The sequence below is a fragment of the Oncorhynchus clarkii genome, chromosome 10, assembly GCF_045791955.1.
Source record: "Oncorhynchus clarkii lewisi isolate Uvic-CL-2024 chromosome 10, UVic_Ocla_1.0, whole genome shotgun sequence".
Lineage (NCBI taxonomy): Eukaryota > Metazoa > Chordata > Actinopteri > Salmoniformes > Salmonidae > Oncorhynchus > Oncorhynchus clarkii.
The window spans coordinates 29917885-29938688 of record NC_092156.1 but is presented as its reverse complement, the minus strand read 5'-3'; the positions used below and the strand labels follow the sequence as shown (position 1 = coordinate 29938688).

Genomic DNA, 20804 nt, shown 5'->3' with positions numbered 1-20804 from the left:
GGGGGCTGAATAATTTTGCAGGGCCAATTTTTCAGTTTTTGATTTGTTAAAAAAGTTTGAAATATCCAATAAATGTCGTTCCACTTCATGATTGTGTCCCACTTGTTGTTGATTCTTCACAAAAAAATACAGTTTTATATCTTTATATTTGAAGCCTGAAATGTGGCAAAAGGTCGCAAAGTTCAAGGGGGCCGAATACTTTCGCAAGGCACAGTATATGGTGAGCTTCCGATTGGCTAGGACAGGCTAGCCCCATACTATTGTGGAGGACTTCATTCTTCCTGCTGCCGTGGATATGGCTGGGACAATGCTGGGGGAAACGGCCCAAAGAACTACAGACAATTACTTCATCAAACAACACTGTTTCACGACACATCAGTGACATGGCAGGAGATGTTTTGAAACAATTATTGCTTCGCATACAAGCTAGTGAATTCTATGCGTTACATCTAGATGAGTCAACATGCCTGGCACAGCTCCTGGTACATGTCCGTTACGTTTATGGGGGGTCAACTATTAAGGAAGACATCCTTTTCTGCAAACCACTGGAAATCAAGACAACAAGAGAGGATATTTTTAAAGTACTGGACAGCTTTGTGACATCAAATGGACTTTGGTGGTCAAGAGGTGTTGGTATCTGTACTGATGGCGCTAAAGCCATGACAGGGAGACATAGTAGAGTGGTAGTGCGCGTGCAAGCACTTGGGTACACTGCAGCATCCACGAGAGGAATGCCTGACAGCTTGAAAGAACACTGCAGTGAAAATAGTTAACTTTGCTAAAGCAAGACCCCTGAACTCTCATGTATTTTCTGCACTATGCAATGATATGGGCAGCGACCATGTAATGCCTTTACAACATACAGAAGTGTGCTGGTTATCAAGGGGCAAAGTATTGACACGTTTGTTTTAATAGAGAGACAAGCTTAAAAAGTTTTCTTTACTGACCATAATTTTCACCTGTCTGACTGCTTGCATGATGATGAGTTTCTCACACGACTGGCCTATCTGGGTGATGTTTTTTTTCACCTGAATGATCTGAATCTAGGATTACAGGGACTCTCCGCAACTATATTCAATGTGCGGGACAAAACTGAGCCTATAACTAAGAAGTTGGAGCTCTTCTCTGTCTGCATTAACAAGGACAACACACAGGTCGTTCCATCATTGTATGATTTTTTTGTGTGCAAATGAACTCAAGCTTACGGACAATGTCAAATGTGATATAGCAAGCACCTGAGTTGGGTGCGCAATTGAGCAGGTACTTTGCCTGAAATGGACAACACAAACAACTTCATTATCCCTTTCATGTCCTGCCTCCAGTCCACTTCCTGATATCTGAACAAGAGAGCCTCATCAAAATTGCAACAAGTGGTTCTGTGAAAATGTAATTTAATGTGAAGCCACTGCCAGATTTCTGGATAGGGCTGAGCTCAGAGTATCCTGCCTTGGCAAATCGCGCTGTTAAGACACTGATTCCCTTTGCAATCACATACCTATGTGAGAGTGGATTCTCAGCCCTCACTAGCATGAAAATTAAATACAGGCACTGTGTGACTGTGTGTGGAAAATGATTTGACTGAGACTCTCTCCAATACAACCCAACACTGCAGAGTTATGTGCATCCTTTCAAGCACACCCTTCTCAACCTGTGGTGAGTTATTCACAATTTTCAATGAACAAATACAGTTTTATATGTAAGATGGCTAAATGATTGCTTATTATAATATTATTATTTGTGCCCTGGCCCTATAAGAGCTCTTTGTCACTTCCCACGAGCCAGGTTGTGACGACAACTCACTAATTATTATGTTTAATAAATACAGTGTGTGTGGCAGGCTTACAATGATGGCAAAAAACAACATTTGAGAGTGTGCTGACCCTGGTGCTAGAGGGGGTATGCAGCTGGAGGTTGAATGTTTGAAGGGGTACGGGACAATAAAAGTTTGGGAACCACTGTTGTAGTGGAATGTGCATGGGCACCGAGGGGAGACAGCAATCCTCGACAACTGGACGGCTTTGTCCAAACAATGGAAGAGCCATTGATAAACGGCGACGTGGAAATAAGCATCCTTGAGGTCTACTGTGGTGAACAAGACTCAACGATGGTTGTTGAGTTGCCATAAGTCCAGGATGGGGCGTTTAGGATCACTTTGTTTGATGTACAGTTACAAGAGGACATGGCGTTATACCCTGGGTTGTTCTGAACAGAATGAGCCTTTGTTTGTTTATTGTGAAGGAAATGTGCTGCTGCACACGCACCTGAATGCAATCAAGACTCCTTTCTATGCGCACCAAAATGATGATCTGTTTCCCTGAACTGCATGGTGAAAGCCTAACACTGTAATATAGTGTTTTATAACTTAGCTAATAATATTGGCAATCGAACAAACTTTCAGATCATGCCCACCTGACCCAGATTGCGATTTATAGTGGACCATTGTCCAGGAATGGTCTTATCATGTTACTGAGTGTATCCAGAGTATTTCCGTTATCAACAAAATGTGGAGTAAATGCACATAATCAACAGTGTAATGTTTGGATTCAGTCTTGCGTCTAATATTTTTCCCATAATCTCCAAACTGTTCCCTTTCAACTGGTACCATGGTTATGCATTTGTTTTTCATATTTCTTCTGTTACAAACATTTACATTTAGCCCTATCCATGTAAGCCAGTTCCCATGAGTGTAAAGGGTTGATGCCTATGTTTGGGGTTGGATAATCTGCCTCTACTAAATTAGAGGTCGACCGGTTAATCAGAATGGCCAATTAATTAGGGCCGATTTCAAGTTTTCATAACAATCGGTAATCAGCATTTTTGGATGCCGATCATGGCCGATTACATTGCACTCCACGAGGAGACTGTGTGGCAGTCTGACTACCTGCTATGCGAGTGCAGCAAGGAGCCAAGGTAAGGTGCTAGTTAGCATTAAACTTGTCTTATAAAAAACAATCAATCTTAACATAATCACTAGTTAACTACACATGGATGATGATATTACTAGTTGATCTAGCTTGCATATAATCAATGCGGTGCCTGTTAATTTATCAGCGAATTACAGCCTACTTCGCCAAATGGGTGATGATTTAACAAGCGCATTCGTGAAAAAAGCACTATCGTTGCACCAATGTGTTACCTAACCATAAACATCAACGCGTTTCTTAAAATCAATACACAAGTAAAACATTTTAAACCTGCATATTTAGTTAATATTGCCTACTAACATGATTTTTTTAAACTAGGGAAATTGTGTCACTTTTCTTGCGTTCTGTGCAAGCAGAGTCAGGGTATATGCAGCAGTTTGGGCCGCCTGGCTCATTGCGAACTGTGTGAAGACCATTTCTTCCTAACAAAGACCGTAACTAATTTGCCAGAATTTTATGACATAACATTGAAGGTTGTGCAATGTAACAGCAATATTTAGACTTATGGATGCCGCCCATTCGATAAAATATGGAATGGTTCCGTATTTCACTGAAAGAATAAACCTTTTGTTTTCGAAATTATAGTTTCCGGATTCAACCATATTAATGACCTAAGGCTCGTATTTCTGTGTTACTTTGTTATAATTAAGTATATGATTTGATGCTTGATAGAGCAGTCTGACTGAGCGGTGGCAGGCAGCAGCAGGCTCGTAAGCATTCATTCAAACAGCACTTTCCTGTGTTTGCCAGCAGCTCTTCGCTGTGCTTCAAGCATTGCACTGTTTATGACTTCAAGCCTATCAACTCCCGAGATTAGGCTGGCAATACTAAAATGCCTATAAGAACATCCAATAGTCAAAGGTATATGAAATACAAATGGTATATAGAGAAATAGTCCTATAATTCCTATAATAACTACAACCTAAAACTTCTTAACTGGGAATATTGAAGACTCATGTTAAAAGGAACCACCAACTTTCATATGTTCTCATGTTCTGAGCAAGGAACTGAAACGTTAGCTTTTTTACATGGCACATATTGCGTTTTTACCTTCTTCAACATTGTTTTTGCATTATTTAAACCAAATTGAACATGTTTCATTATTTATTTGAGACTAAATTGATCTTATTTATGTATTTATGTATGTATATTTAGTAAAACATAAAAGTGTTCATTCAGTATTGTTGTAATTGTCTTCATTACAAATATATATATTAAAATCAGCCGATTTAATGGGAATCTGCTTTTTTTGGTCCTCCAATAATGGGTATCGGCGTTGAAAAATCATAATCGGTCGACCTCTACTCTATATCTGTGGTTTGGATTAGCAGCTATGTCCATGATTGCAATATTGATGTACTGTTATTTTTCCATCACTGGAGGGAGCAGTTGTCCTATAAAATGTTATTTCCAAATTTTCCTGAAAGTTTCCCTCTGTTTTGTCCTCAGAGCTACCTGTTCCTCCTGTCTTCAGACTATGAGAGGTCAGAGTGGAGGGAGAGCATCCAAAAACTACAGAAGAAAGGTACAGGAGGAGTCTATGTACATAGACATGGAACACTGGTCACTTGAATAATGTTTACATACTGTTTTACCCATTTCATATGTATATACTGTATTCTAGTCAAGGCCATCCTGTTCAGCTATTGCTGTACATACTATTTTATCCTACGTATTCTTCAGATATACTACATATTCTATCCACATACTGTCCATAATGTCTATACATCCCATCACATATATATACTCCGGACTCCGACATTGCTCGTCCTAATATTTCTATACTTCTTAATTCCATTATTTCCAGATATTACTGCACTTTTGGAGCTAAGAACATAAGCATTTCTCTACACAAGCAATAACATCTGCTAAATATGTGTATGTGACCAATATGATTTGAGAGTGAGCAGACAGTGATATTGGTTTCTTACCACTGTTTTTTCAACTCTACCATGGATTCACATTGTACAACCTATAGCCTGGCTTTATGTTCAGGTTTATTGATTGTGTATTTCTGTGTTTGTCTTCAGATCTGCAGCCGTGTCAGTTGAGCTCTGTAGAGCTGCAGGTCCTCACCAGCTCCTGCTGCAAACTCCGAACTGTCCACAACATCCCTGTCACCAGTAATAAAGATGGTAGGACACACACACACTCACATTTTCCTTTCTACTTCCTCAGATGGGATGTTTGGATTGGGGTGACATTAAAGCCATCTGGCAGCCCCACTGTGAGCTCCCAGGATGCACTGGGGGACAGGAAATGGCAGGGAGACGCTCAGCTTACACACACAGCTACAGGAGATACACACACTCACATACACAACTTCACTCACACAGACCCACATTTAACAAACTAGAAACCGTTCATAAGGTTTTAATAAACACGACGCGCCACAAATAACACTGTTATACCACAGCACTCTTCTATTCACATCTGACTGTGTTTTCATGCTTTTCTTCTACATATCTTAGAGATGCAATAACAGTACTTTATTTGTATTTATTTTACCTTTATTTAATTAGGCAAGTCAGTTAAGAACAAATTCTTTTTACAATGACGGCCTAGGAACAGTGGGTTAACTGCCTTGTTCAGGGGCAGAGCGACAGATTTGTACCCTTTTATCTTGATTCGATCTGGCAACGCAACCTTCCGGTTACTAGTCCAACGCTCTAACCACTAGGCTACCTGCCTGCCGCCCCAGGTAGCCTCTCTCAGAAAAGAAACATGTTTTCTTGCAAGGCTATGGTGTTTCCAATGTGGCTTTGCTTACACTGAACGATATGTTGTTATCTTGTTTCTGCTAGACTTCGTGTACTGAGTTGGATATCATGTAGTCTAAATCTAAATTGGCTCCAGTATTTACAAGTTACATATAGATTTTCTGAGTCAGGCCACAGTATTTTAAAACCTTGATTACCGACAGCGATACACTCTGAACAAAAATATAAATGCAACAGTTTCAATGATGTTACTGAGTTACAGTTCATGTAAGGAAATCAGTCAATTGAAATATTAAATTAATTAGGCCCTTATCTATGGATTTCACATGACTGGGAATACAGATATGCATCTGTTGGTCACAGATACCTTAAAAAATAAGGTAGGGGCTTGGATCAGAAAACCAGTCCGCATCTGGTGTGAACATCATTTGCCTCATGCAGCATGACAAATCTCCTTAGCATAGATTTAACCAGGCTGTTGATTGTGGCCCGTGGAATGTTGTCCCACTCATCTTCAATGGCTGTGTGAAGTTGCTGGATATTGGCGGAAACTGGAACGTGCTGCCGTACATGTCGATCCAGAGCATCCCAAATATGCTCAATGGGTAACATGTTTCAGTATGCAGGACATTGAAGAACTGGGACATTTTCAGCTTCCAGGAATTGTGCACAGATCCTTGCGACATGGGGCCGTGCATTATCATGCTGAAACATTAGGTGATGACGGCAGTTGAATGGCACGACAATGGCCCTGAGGATCTCATCTCGGTATCTCTGTGCATTCATATTGCTATCGAAAAAATGCAATTGTGTTCATTGTCCGTAGCTTATGCCTGACCATACCATAGCCCCACCGCCACCATGGGGCACTCTGTTAAAAATGTTGACATCAGCAATCTGCCCGGTACAGTTGAAACCGGGATTCATCCGTGAAGTGCACACTTTTCCAGTGTGCCAGTGGCCATCGAAGGTGAGCATTTACACACTGAAGTCGGTTACGACGCTGAACTGCAGTCAGGTCAAGACCCTGGTGAGGGTGACGAGCACACAGATGACCTTTCCTGAGACGGTTTCTGAAAATGTGTGCAAAAATGATTTGTTTGTGCAAACCTACAGTTTTATCAGCTGTCCAGGTGGCTAGTCTCAGAGGATCCTGCAGGTGAAGAATTCTAATTCTCTAAAACAACGTTGGAAACGGCTTATGTTCGAGAAATGAACATTCAATTCTCTGGCAACAGCTCTGGTGGACATTCCTGCCGTCAGCATGCCAATTGCACACTCCCTCAACTTGAGACATCTGTGGCATTGTTGTGACAAAACTACACATTTTAGAATGGCCTGTTATTGTCCCCAGCACAAGGTGCACCTGTGTAATGATCATGCTGTTTAATCAGCTTATTGATATGCCACACCTGTCAGGTGGATGGTTTATCTTGGCATAGGAGAAATTATCACTAACAGGGATGTAAACAAAATTTGTGGGAAATAAGCCAACACTTTACATGTTGCATTTCAATTTTTGTTTTCCTTGTGTTGACCTGAAGTTCAGCTCCTAGCTTGCACTGAGCGTTCCTGATTGCTTACAGTCAGTTTGTCAAAGCAACTCCCTTTATACTGACATCAAACACGTCTGTTCTCTCCAGTTTAGAGGGGGTCTGAAATGTCATTAAGCAAAGCAAAGATTTACATTCTTTCTCCTTTATAGTCACTTTACAGCACAGTATGGCAAAGACTCCGGCTCCGGTTCATTGGCAGACCATGCTATGAAATGTAAGGAGTAGCGGAGGGGTGAAATAAAGACCAGCTGGAGGAGGAATGTGACCCCTAGTTCCCATGGCTCTTTCTGACGCAACACACAGGCCAGTACAGGGACCAGGTAGAAGCAACTAACCACAGATCTAGGCTCTGATTACTATAACTCTGATCCTGACCTTATCCATTACGGGGATATAGGAAAACACATTGACAGGTTATTGCTATCATCTCCTTTAGTGAGTATTTTTGTTGTGGTTAAGATGGACAGAATAACATGTCTGAAAGTGGATGGGTGAAATGAAAGATTACAGTCTAGATCTTCTCTGCATTCCATCTCTCTCTTGGTGGCATGACCTGTCTGTGACTGTTCACATACAGTCCATAGCACCATTCATACATGTGACATATTGTTTGTCCAGGGCTCAGTACCTCTCGAGAGCGTGACCCGGTGGGCCTGCGGGGATCTCCAAAAGGCCTGCTTCAGTTTCAGCCAATGATGTATACTGAACAAAAATATAAGTGCAACAATTTCAAAGGTTTTACTGAGTTACAGTTCATATAAGGAAATCAGTCAATTGAAATGAATTCTGTAGTCCATAATCTATGGATTTCACATGACTGGGAAAACAGATATGCATCTGTTGGTCACAGATACAGTGCATTCTGAAAGTATTCAGACCCTTTGACTTATTCCACATTTTGTTACATTACTGCCTTATTCTAAAATTGATTCAATTGTTTTTGCTAATTTATAAAAAAAAATATAACATGGAAATATCACATTTACAGAAGTATTCAGACCCTTTACTCATTTTTTTGTTGAAGCACCTTCAGCAGCGATTACAGCCTTGAGTCTTCTTGGGTATGACGTGACAAGTTGGCACACCTGTATTTGGCGAGTTTCTCCTATTCTTCTCTGCAGATCCTCTCAAGCTCTGTCATGTTAGATGGGGAGTGTCGCTGCACAGCTATTTTCAGGTCTCTCCAGAGATGTTCGATCGGGTTCAAGTCTGGGCTCTGGCTGGGCCATTCAAGGACATTCAGAGACTTGTCCCGATGCCACTCCTGTGTTGTCTTGGCTGTGTGCTTAGGGTCATTGTCCTGTTGGTAGGTGAACCTTCGCCCCAGTCTGAGGTCCTGAGTGCTCTGGAGCAGGTTTTCATCATGCTTTAATTCTGACTAGTCTCTTAGTCCCTGCCGCTGAAAATCATCCCCACAGCATGATGCTGCCACCACCATGCTTCACCGTAGGGATGGTGCCAGGTGTCCTCCAGACATGATGCTTGGAATTCAGGCCAAAGAGTTCAATCTTGGTTTCATCAGACCAGAGAATCTTGTTTTTCATTGAGAGTCTTTAGGTGCCTTTTGGCAAACTCCAAGCTGGCTGTCATGTGCCTTTTACTGAGGAGTGGTTTCCATCTGGCCACTCTATCATAAAGCCCTGATTGGTGGAGTGATGCAGAGATGGTTGTCCTTCTGGAAAGTTCTCCCATCTCCACAGAGGAACTGAAGCTCTGTCAGAGTGACCATTGGTTCTTGGTCATCTCCCTGACCAAGGACCTTCTCCCCCAACTGTACAGTTTGGCCTGGCAGCCAGCTCTAGGAATAGTCTTGGTGGTTCCAAACTTCTTCCATTTAATTATACTGGAGGCCACTGTGTTCTTGAGGACCTTCAATGCTGCAGAAATGTTTTGGTACCCTTCCACAGATCTGTGCCTCCACACAATCCTGTCTCGGAGCTCTACAGACAATTCCTTTGACCTCATAGCTTGGCTTTTGCTCTGACATGCACTGTCAACTATGGGACATTATATTGACAGGTGTGTGCCTTTCCAAATCATGTACAATCAGTTGAATTTAGCACAGGTGGACTCCAATCACGTTGTAGAAACACCTCAATGATGTTCAATGGAAACAGGATGCATCTGAGCTCAATTTCGAATCTTATATCAAAGGGTTTGAATACTAATGTAAATAAGGTATTTCTGTTTTTATTATTGATAAATGTGCAACATTTTCTAAAAACCTGTTATAGCTTTGTCATTATGCGGTAATTTGTATAGATTGAGGGATTTTATTTTTATTTGATCCATTTTAGAATAAGGCTGTAACGCAACAAAATGTTGAAAAACTGGACAGGGTCTGAATACTTTCGGAATGCACTGTACTTGTCAAGCTTGTGACCCTACAAACTTGTTGGATGCCTTTGCTGTTTGTTTTGGTTGTGTTTCAGATTATTTTGTGCCCAATAGAAATGCATGGCAAATAAAGTGTTATATTTTGGAGACACTTTTATTGTAAATAAGAATATAATATTGTTTTTCAACACTTCTACATTAATGTGAATGCTGCCATTTTAAATTAAATAATGTTTCATACACCGTTATTTTCAATGAGCTAGCTAGCAGCAGTTCCTTTCACCAGATGATGATGATTTTAAATGTAACTTCTTGTTGAAAGTTGATCTTGAAAAGGGCAATGCTAAAAAATTAGCAACAACATCCTCTTCAATAACACCTGCTGCAACCACTGCAAACTAGCCTACAACAAAAGCTAGCTAGACCCTGGGAAAACTACTGCTCACTATTGTGCAGGGACCTGTCAGCCTTCGAGAAGGCAGAAGTTTTCATGAGTTTTTGTAAAAACGGTCACACCCATTACCAGTCAATGGCACCACTCCAACATTCTTCCCTAATGCAGTTGCATGGCAGATGCCTTCTATCTAGCTTCTGATGGCATAGCCAATGGCTGACTTAGCTAGCTAGAGTTATCTCTCCACAGACCACCAAAGAAAAATCCTGATTGGATCTTTTTTCTCTTCAGTGTTAAACCCTTTCCTTTCTAACAAAAATATCAATTAAATCAAATCATATCAAATTGTATTTGTCAAATGTGCCGAATACAACAGGTGTCGTAGACCTTATAGTGAAATGCTTACTTACAAGCCCTTAACCAACGATGCAGTTTTAAGAAAAATACCTACAAAATAAAAATTAAGAAAAAAGTAAGAGATTAGGAAAACAAATAATTAAAGAGCAGCAGGAAATAACAATAGTGGGGCTATATACAGGGGGTACTGGTACAGAGTTAATGTGTCAATGAGCGGGGGCACCGGTGTCGAGGTAATTGAGGTAATTTTGTACATGTAGGTGGAGTTATTAAAGTGGTTATGCATAGATAATAACAGCGCAGCAGCGTGGGGGGGGGGGCAAATAGTCTGGGCAGCCTTTTGATTAGCAGTTCAGGTGTCTTATAGCTTTGGGGTAGAAGCTGTTTAGAAGCCTCTTGGACCTAGACTTGGTGCTCCGGTACCGCTTGCCGTGCGGTAGCAGAGAGAACAGTCTATGACTGGGGTGGCTGGAGTCTTTGATAATTTTTACGGCCTTCCTCTGACTGGTATAGAGGTCCTGGATGGAAGGAAGCTTGGCCCCGGTGATGTACTGGGCCGTATGCACTAACCTCTAGTGCCTTGCGGTCGGAGGCCGTGCAGTTGCCATACCAGGCAGTGATGCGACCCGTCAGGATGCTCTCGATGGTGCAGCTGTAAAATCTTTTGAGTATCTGAGGACCCATGCCAAATCTTGTCTCGTGAGGGGGAATAGGTTTTTTCATGCCCTCTTCCCGACTGTCTTGGTGTGCTTGGACCATGATAGTTTGTTGTTCATGTGGACGCCAAGGAGCTTGAAGCTCTCAACCTGCTCCACTACAACCCCGTCGATGAGAACGGGGTTGCTCGTTCCTCTTTTTCCTCTAGTCCACAATCATCTCCTTTGTCTTGATCATGTTGAGGGAGAGGTTGTTGTCCTGGCATCACATGGTCAGATCTCTGACCTCCTCCCTATAGGCTGTCTCATCATTGTCAGTGATCAGGCCTACCACTGTTGTGTCATCAGCAAACCTAATGATGGTGTTGGGAGTTGTGCCTGGCCGTGCAGTCATGAGTAAACACGGAGTACAGGAGGGGACTGAGCACGAATCCCTGAGGGGCCCCGTGTTGAGGATCATCGTGGCGGATTTGTTGTTTCCCACCCTTACCACCTGGGAGCGACCCGTCAGGAGGTCTAGGATCCAGTTGCAGAGGGAGGGGTTTAGTCCCAAGGTCCTTAGCTTAGTGATGAGTTTTGAGGGCACTATGGTGTTGAACACTGAGCTGTAGTCAATGAATAGCATTCTCACATAGGTGTCCCTTTTGTCCAGGTAGGAAAGGGCAGTGTGGAGTGCAATAGAGATTGCATCATCTGTGGATCTGTTTGGGCGGTATGCAAATTGGAGTGGGTCTTGGGTTTCTGGGATGAGGGTGTTGATGTGAGCCATGACCAGCCTTTCAAAGAATTTCATGGCTACAGACGTGAGTGCTACGGGTCGGTAGTAATTTAGGCAGGGTACCTTAGTGTTCTTGGGCACAGGGACTATGGTGGTCTGCTTGAAACATGTTGGTATTACAGACTCAGACAGGGAAAGGTTAAAAATGTCAGTGAAGACACTTTCCGGATGGTCAGCGCATGCTCAGAGTACACGTCCTGGTAATCCGTCTGCCCCAGTGCCTTGTGAATATTGACCTGTTTTAAAGGTCTTCCTCACATCGGCTGCGGAGAGCTTAATCACACGGTCATCTGGATAGTTGATGCTCTCATGCATGTTTCAGTGTTACTTGCCTCGAAGCGAGCATAGAAGTTATTTAGCTCGTCTGGTAGGCTTGTGTCACTGGGCAGCTCTCGGTTGTGCTTCCCTTTGTAGTCTGTAAATAGTTTGCAAGTCCTGCCACATCCGATGAGCGTCGGAGCCGGTGTCGTATAATTCGATCTTAATCCTGTATTGACACTTTGTCTGTTTGGTGGTTCGTCGGAGGGCATAGCGGGATTTCTTATAAGCTTCCGGGTTAGAGTCCTGCTCCTTGAAAGCGGCAGCTCTACCCTTTAGCTCAGTGCGAATGTTGCCTGTAATCCATGGCTTCTGGTTGTGGTATGTACGTACACTCACTGTGTGGACGACGTCCTCGATGCACTTATTGATAAAGCCACTGATGTGGTGTACTCCTCAATACCATCGGAAGAATCCCGGAACATGTTCCAGTCTGTGCTAGCAAAACAGTCCTGTAGTTTAGCACCTGCTTCATCTGACCACTTTTTTTATAGTCCGAATCACTGGAGCATCCTGCTTTAATTTTTGCTTGTAAGCAGGAATCAGGATAGAGTTATTGTCAGATTTGCCAAATGGAGGGCGAGGGAGAGCTTTGTACGCGTCTCTGTGTTTGGAGTGGAGGTGGTCTAGAATTGTTTTACCTCTGTTTGCACAGGAATGCCGCCTCTGGATGAGTGTTTTCATGTTTGTTTATGGTAGAATACAGCTCATTTAGTGCGGTTTTAGTTTCAACCTCGCTCTGTGGTGGTATGTAGCCAGCTACAGAAAAAACGAATGAAAACTCTCTGGGTAATTAGTGAGGTCTGCAGCTTATCATAAGATTCTCCACCTCAGGCGATCAAAACTTTGAGACCTCCTTAGATATCGTGCACCAACTGTTGTCTACATAAATGCGTAGGCCCCCGCCCCATGTCTTACCAGAGGCTGCTGTTCTGTCTTGCCGATAGTGTATAACCCGCCAGCTCTATGTTCTTAATGTCGTCGTTCGGCCACGACTCGGTGAAACATAAAATATTAGTTCTTAATATCCCATTGGTAGGATATACGTGCTTTCCTCTGCTCCCACACCATGGACCCTGAAAAAAAGTAGTACACTATATAGGGAATAGGTTCTCATTTGACACACCCTCGAGGTAATGATAATGAGCTGTCCCAGGCCACTTACAGGTCACTGATAATGAGTGTGACAGACGGTGACTAACTGTGTTGTTGTGCTGTTTGTTTCAGATGAGGAAACCTCAGGCCTGTATGGATTCCTCCATGTGATCGTCCACTCTGCCAAAGGCTTCAAAGAGTCAGCCAGTAAGTATTTCTCTGTCATACTGGGCTTATACTGCATGTGTTCAGCATCTGCCCATCACCACCCGTGTGTGTGTGTGTATGATGATGATGGTTGGAGCATATCATTTACAACTTGTGTGGCATCCCAACAGAGAACTGAGATGACAGCGAGAAAGAGTGTAGGTGTCCCTCTGTCTGTCCCTTCATACTGGTTGTCTTCTTTCCCAAAAATACATCAAATAGACCCCCAGCACAGTGGTAGAAGTCACCCTCTACCATTGAACCAGGGTCAGGTATTATTTAATCTCCCTAATGGTTAAGGATTTAGGGTAACGGGATATCTATTATTATTTTTTGACTAACTTTTTATTTTGTTTTGGAATTTTCAAATTCAGAAGGGGGGTTATAAGTACAAAACCAAAGAAATGCATGAGACGATAACACCGACCCATTCCACCGCCTGCGTTGTCCCGCCACACCCTGAATCAATTCCAGTCAAATGTATTTATATAGCCCTTTGTACATCAGATGATGTCTCAAAGTGCTGTACAGAAACCCAGCCTAAAACCCCAAACAGCAAGCAATGCAGGTGTAGAAGTACGGTGGCTAGGAAAAACTCCCTAGAAAGGCCAAAACCTAGGAAGAAACCTAGAGAGGAACCAGGCTATGAGGAGTGGCCAGTCCTCTTCTGGCTGTGCCGGGTGGAGATTATAACAGGACATGGCCAAGATGTTCAAATGTTCATAAATGACCAGCATGGTAAAATAATAATAATCACAGTAGTTGTCGAGGGTGCAGCAAGTCAGCACCTCAGGAGTAAATGTCAGTTGGCTTTTCATAGCCGATCATTAAGAGTATCTCTACCACTCCTGCTGTCTCTAGAGAGTTGAAAACAGCAGGTCTGGGACAGGTAGCACGTCCGGTGAACAGGTTTACTCCTGAGGTGCTGACTTGCTGCACCCTCGACAACTACTGTGATTATTATTATTTTTCCATAGCTGCAGGCAGAACAGTTGAAACTGGAGCAGCAGCACGGCCAGGTGGACTGGGGACAGCAAGGAGTCATCATGCCAGGTAGTCCTGAGGCATGGTCCTAGGGCTCTCAGGTCCTCCGAGAGAGAGAGAGAAAGAGAGAATTAGAGAGAGCATACTTAAATTCACACAGGACACCGGATAAGACAGACTGACCCTAGCCCCCGACACACAAACTACTGCAGCATAAATACTGAAGACAGAATGCCTCCCACCCCTTCCTATCCCACCCAGCAACTGAGGTTGCTTATCAGTCCCCCTCCCACCATCCATCCCCAGAGTCTCCCCCAATCCCCCTTGCCCTCCCCCTCAATGACTAGATGCCCACCCACCACCCATTCCCAGTGGGCCTGAAAGCAAAGAAAGTCTAAATATACATAATTGGTTTGTATGTGTGGGGCTTTAGCTGAGATTGTTATTTACGGAGTCAATTATATTTGTTCAGTCTTCAATTGTCCTTTGATTAGCACCATTGAAATGGATGTGCCTGCCTGATTGAGGGGACACGGTGAACAGTTGGAAGTTGGGGCCAAATTTATAGTAAAACATTTCCTTGGTGTTGAATACAGTCTGTGAACAAACTTAAATTGTGAACTGGGTTGGGTCGAGTCCTGAATGCTGATTGACTGACAGCCGTGGTATATCAGACCGTATACCACGGGTATGACAAAACATTTATTTTTACTGCTCTAATTACATTTATAATAGCAATAAGGCACCTCATGGGTTTGTGGTATATGGCCAATATACCACGGTTAAGGGCTGTATCCAGGCACTCCGCGTTGCGTTGTGCATAAGAACAGCCCTTAGCCGTGGTATACTGGACATATACCACACCCCCTCATGCCTTATTACTTAAATGTATCATTTTTCAATATTCTCTTCCAGTTAAAGTGTGTTTCAGATTCAATTACATCTGTGGACTATATATTTTTAATGGCTAGCTCAGAAAAGGAGCTTTCCAAAAGTTGTTTATGTATTATAGAGATCAGTAACAAGTTAAAATCTGTGGTTAGGTGCTTCTGCTACCTCAAGCTATTACCGATGTGTTACCGGGCTTCTTCTGATAAAAGGGAGAGAAATGGAGATGAGGAAGAGGTGGAGAGAGAGAGACCAAGAGAGAGAGGGGTAGAGTGAGAGAGAATGAATTAGGGGGGGCTGGAGGTAGAGAGCGCACCACAGGGCCAGTCCCTGAGGAGCAGCTCTGGACCACAGTCACATTCCTGTGGCTGCTTTGATGCTAGGGGCTGTCAAAGACACAGCTACTCCATAAAGAAAGTTGACGGGAACAGAGTGGCCCCTACACAGCCACAGTCGAACCCTCAAGGGACACACACACATGGACTGTGAAGGCCAGGAGAAGCATTTTGTCTGTCTGTCTACACACCCTCTCCCTCTCTCTGCCCGGTGCGTGTGTGATAGCCTTAGTATGAGTGATCAGGGTGATATGATGTCAGTGAGCTCTAGAGTTGCTCAGATATGTCTCTACCAGACAGCTGCCACTTCACTGAACACGCTCTACTGCCTGTTACAGAAGAAGCACCCATTCAAATATCACCACAAGAGGAAAAAAACAACCAACCTCTGCCTCAGTTTTACCATTACTGCCTGAACTGTACTTTATGAAAGCTTCAGAAATAGATTTTCTTGTGTAATGGATTGGAGAAAAATGGGAAAGCTGTCTCCACTGAAAGCCTGTTGGATCCTCTCAAGAGCAGAGAGGGACGTGGAAGTGGTTTGGTTTTACTTTTCCCTCTTTTTTTCTCAGTGGACCAAACCATTATCATGCCCATCTGATATGCGGGAGAGGAAGGAGTATTGATACCATGGCATTGTTCTGGTAGAGCCTGTCCTCTAATGTAAGATATGCTGTTTTAGTCTAAACACCCCTCCATGGGTATAGTGTCTCCTACGTCTCCTATATCTATGTATCAGATAGTAGCTAGTCGTAGCTAGTAACGTCACCTACAGTGGGTCTGCAATTATTGGATCCCTTGATAAAGATAAGCAAAAAAGACAGTATAAAATAAATAATACAAGTATTGTATGCACGTTTTTTGTTTATTTGATAATATTTTTTACTAATACAATTGCTCTCAAATAATACTTTTTTTAAACAAGTAATAAAAAAGATGGGGGTAAAAAATGTTGATTCCCGTTTTCAATACTCCAGCACCCTCCCATTGTGAGGATGAAACATTTTAGAAAAAGGCTAAGTGTTATGAGACTGGACAACCCATTGGGAGGGATCTTAGACCATTCATCTGTACAGCATCTTTCCAGATCCAGATCTGTGCTTATAGACTGCCCTCTTCAATTCAAACCACAGGTTTTTAATGAGGTTCAAGTCCAGAGACTGAGGTGGCCAATGTTGATTTTGTCATCAATTGACCATTTTGATTTGTGTTTGGGGTTATTGTCTTGCTGGAAGATTCACTTGCGTTCAAGTTTCAGTCTCCTTGCAGAGGCAACCAGGTTTTTGGCAAAAATGACCAAGTTCATGATGCTGTTGACCTTAACAAGGGTCCCAGAACCACTGGAAGCAAAATAACCCCATAACCTATTTCCCTCCCTTCCTGACACCTGGTTCAGCACAGGGACAAAATAACCCCATAACCTATTTCCCTCCCTTCCTGACACCTGGTTCAGCACAGGGACAAAATAACCCCATAACCTATTTCCCTCCCTCCCTTCCTGACACCTGGTTCAGCACAGGGACAAAATAACCCCATAACCTATTTCCCTCCCTCTCTTCCTGACACCTGGTTCAGCACAGGGACAAAATAACCCCATAACCTATTTCCCTCCCTCTCTTCCTGACACCTGGTTCAGCACAGGCACAAAATAACCCCATAACCTATTTCCCTCCCTTCCTGACACCTGGTTCAGCACAGGCACAAAATAACCCCATAACCTATTTCCCTCCCTCTCTTCCTGACACCTGGTTCAGCACAGGGACAAAATAACCCCATAACCTATTTCCCTCCCTCTCTTCCTGACACCTGGTTCAGCACAGGAACAGAAATAACCCCATAACCTATTTCCCTCCCTCTCTTCCTGACACCTGGTTCAGCACAGGGACAAAAAACTGAGGAAATGCCCTGGAGGGAAGTGTGATGGCGGACTGAAGAAGCAATATTCATTATCTCTAAAACTGACTAAATAGTAGCACTACTGATCCATTTACTCACAAGCTGGATAATAACCCCCAAAAATGTACAAGGCTAGAGAAGTTTATTGATAAATATTATGAACGCAGTCGAGGTCAAAACATGTTGGAGTAATCAGGGAAAAAAATGAGAACCAAACTCCATGTAAGAACTACGAGATTCTTCGACAGACACCGATTTATGTTTTTCAACACCTGGTAAGGTAAGAGTGGAAACCGACCTGCTAAAATCAATAAATGGGGAGTATTGAACTTGTCAGTAAAGAAATGAAGGAGCCTTGAAATTAGTGGTGAAAAAGCTGTGACAATGGAGAAAAAAACAAACAAGCTAAAAGGGACAGTCAATACTATTGAAACATTAAGTTACTTCATAAGGAGAATGCTTCTGAGAGAAGTCGTACTTGTAAGTCGTACTTGTAATACAGATTAGGTCCCAGGCGACAAAATCTGATACTTACTGGTATTAAAGAAAGTTAAGGTGAAGAGCCTGAAAGCGTGGTGAAAGAATTCCTCCTTAAAGCGCTACAGATCCCAGGCGATACTGTCAACAAACTCAGATTTTAACATGTACACCATTTCAGAAGGAGAGGATAGCGATACATACGAGCTCCCAATGGTTTGCCAAATTAGCTTTTTTAAAAGATTGAAATAATAGTTAATAGCCTGGACAAAAGACTCGCTGGCACAAAAATAGGAATGAATGATCAGTTCCCGAAGGAAATTGCAGACCGGCGCAAAGTTCTGTACCCACACTTCAAGGTGAATACACTTCAAGGAAAATGTGTACCTCTTGTAGTCTACAAACTGTATATTAATAACCAACTGTTCTGAGACACCACGACTACTCCATGGCTATTGTAAATAATACAAAGTTCCCATAGAGGAGTCAAATAATGGAACACCCAATACTATCCATGGTAGGGATTGTAATACAAATGTAAATACAACACTTGATAAAGAAATAAACTACAAATACACTATACCATTCAAAATTGGGAATGTTGTAAAATAATTAGTACTCAACTTTCTACTTGTAGTATTTATAAATAGATAAAGCCAGCATTAGAAGAAAGGATCATTATTGAAATAATACATCTTCATTTATAAGGAACTGGAACACAAAGTACTCAAAAGCCTGAAGTTCGGTAGGAATCAACACGTTAGGGGTAAAAACATAGATAACAGAGGACATCAAAAGCCTGAAGTTCGGTAGGAATCAACACGTTAGGGGTAAAAACATAGATAACAGAGGACATCAAAAGCCTGAAGTTCGGTAGGAATCAACACGTTAGGGGTAAAAACATAGATAACAGAGGACATCAAAAGCCTGAAGTTCGGTAGGAATCAACACGTTAGGGGTAAAAACATAGATAACAGAGGACATCAAAAGCCTGAAGTTCGGTAGGAATCAACACGTTAGGGGTAAAAACATAGATAACAGAGGACATCAAAAGCCTGAAGTTCGGTAGGAATCAACACGTTAGGGGTAAAAACATAGATAACAGAGGACATCAAAAGCCTGAAGTTCGGTAGGAATCAACACGTTAGGGGTAAAAACATAGATAACAGAGGACATCAAAAGCCTGAAGTTCGGTAGGAATCAACACGTTAGGGGTAAAAACATAGATAACAGAGGACATCAAAAGCCTGAAGTTCGGTAGGAATCAACACGTTAGGGGTAAAAACATAGATAACAGAGGACATCAAAAGCCTGAAGTTCGGTAGGAATCAACACGTTAGGGGTAAAAACATAGATAACAGAGGACATCAAAAGCCTGAAGTTCGGTAGGAATCAACACGTTAGGGGTAAAAACATAGATAACAGAGGACATCAAAAGCCTGAAGTTCGGTAGGAATCAACACGTTAGGGGTAAAAACATAGATAACAGAGGACATCAAAAGCCTGAAGTTCGGTAGGAATCAACACGTTAGGGGTAAAAACATAGATAACAGAGGACATCAAAAGCCTGAAGTTCGGTAGGAATCAACACGTTAGGGGTAAAAACATAGATAACAGAGGACATCAAAAGCCTGAAGTTCGGTAGGAATCAACACGTTAGGGGTAAAAACATAGATAACAGAGGACATCAAAAGCCTGAAGTTCGGTAGGAATCAACACGTTAGGGGTAAAAACATAGATAACAGAGGACATCAAAAGCCTGAAGTTCGGTAGGAATCAACACGTTAGGGGTAAAAACATAGATAACAGAGGACATCAAAAGCCTGAAGTTCGGTAGGAATCAACACGTTAGGGGTAAAAACATAGATAACAGAGGACATCAAAAGCCTGAAGTTCGGTAGGAATCAACACGTTAGGGGTAAAAACATAGATAACAGAGGACATCAAAAGCCTGAAGTTCGGTAGGAATCAACACGTTAGGGGTAAAAACATAGATAACAGAGGACATCAAAAGCCTGAAGTTAGGTAGGAATCAACATGTTAGAGATAAAAACACAGATAACAGAGGACATCAAAAGCCTGAAATTAGGTAGGTATCAACACGGTAGAGATAAAAACATAGATAACCGAGGACATCAAAAGCACAGTATGTGGGTGTATTGTGATGTGTATTTTTGTGTTTGGAAAAGTCTGGGGCCTCTCGAGTGGCGCAGTGGTCTAAGTGCTTTATAGGCGTCACTACAGACCTGGGTTCGATCCCAGGCTGTCTCACAGACAGCCGCGACCGGGAGACCCATGAGGTGGCGCACAATTGGCCCAGCGTCGTCCTGGTTAAGGTAGGGCTTGGTCGGTTGGGATGTCCTTGTCCCATCGCGCTCTAGCGACTCGCTGACATGGTCGCCAGTTGTACAGCGTTTCCTTCGACACATTGGTGCGGCTGGTTTCCGGGGTAAGCGAGCAGTGTGTCAAGAAGCAGTGCGGCTTGGCAGGGTCGTGTTTCGGAGGACACATGGCTCTCGACCTTTGCCTCTCCCGAGTCCATACAGGAGTTGCAGCGATGGGACAAGACTGTACCTACTAATTGGATATCACGAAACTGGGGAGAAAAAGGGTAAGAAGTACAACAACAAAATACAAATATAGAGTGCCTTCAGAAAGTATTCAGACCCCTTGACTTTTTCCACATTTTGTTATGTGTTATGTGTTTTGTTATGCCTTATTCTAAAATGGATTAAATATATATATATATTTTTATTTATTTTTTTTCCCCCTCATCAATCGACACACAATACCCTATAATGACAAAGACAAACTAGTTTTTAGAAAATTTTGCAAATGTATAGAAACACTATGGAAATATCATATTTCCGTAAGCATTCAGA

The 20804-nt window shown here is 42.5% G+C and overlaps 1 protein-coding gene across 5 annotated transcripts in view; it reads left to right on the top strand.

Annotated features, from left to right (window-relative positions):
* Positions 1-20804, top strand: part of LOC139418250 (active breakpoint cluster region-related protein-like) — a 258195-nt gene that overhangs the window by 156188 nt on the left and 81203 nt on the right. For all 5 annotated transcript variants that reach the window (XM_071167563.1, XM_071167561.1, XM_071167560.1 and 2 more), the window contains 3 exons: positions 4374-4449; positions 4955-5059; positions 13268-13342. In XM_071167563.1, coding sequence (XP_071023664.1) covers positions 4374-4449; positions 4955-5059; positions 13268-13342 — 256 coding nt within the window. The remainder of the gene's footprint in view (positions 1-4373; positions 4450-4954; positions 5060-13267; positions 13343-20804) is intronic.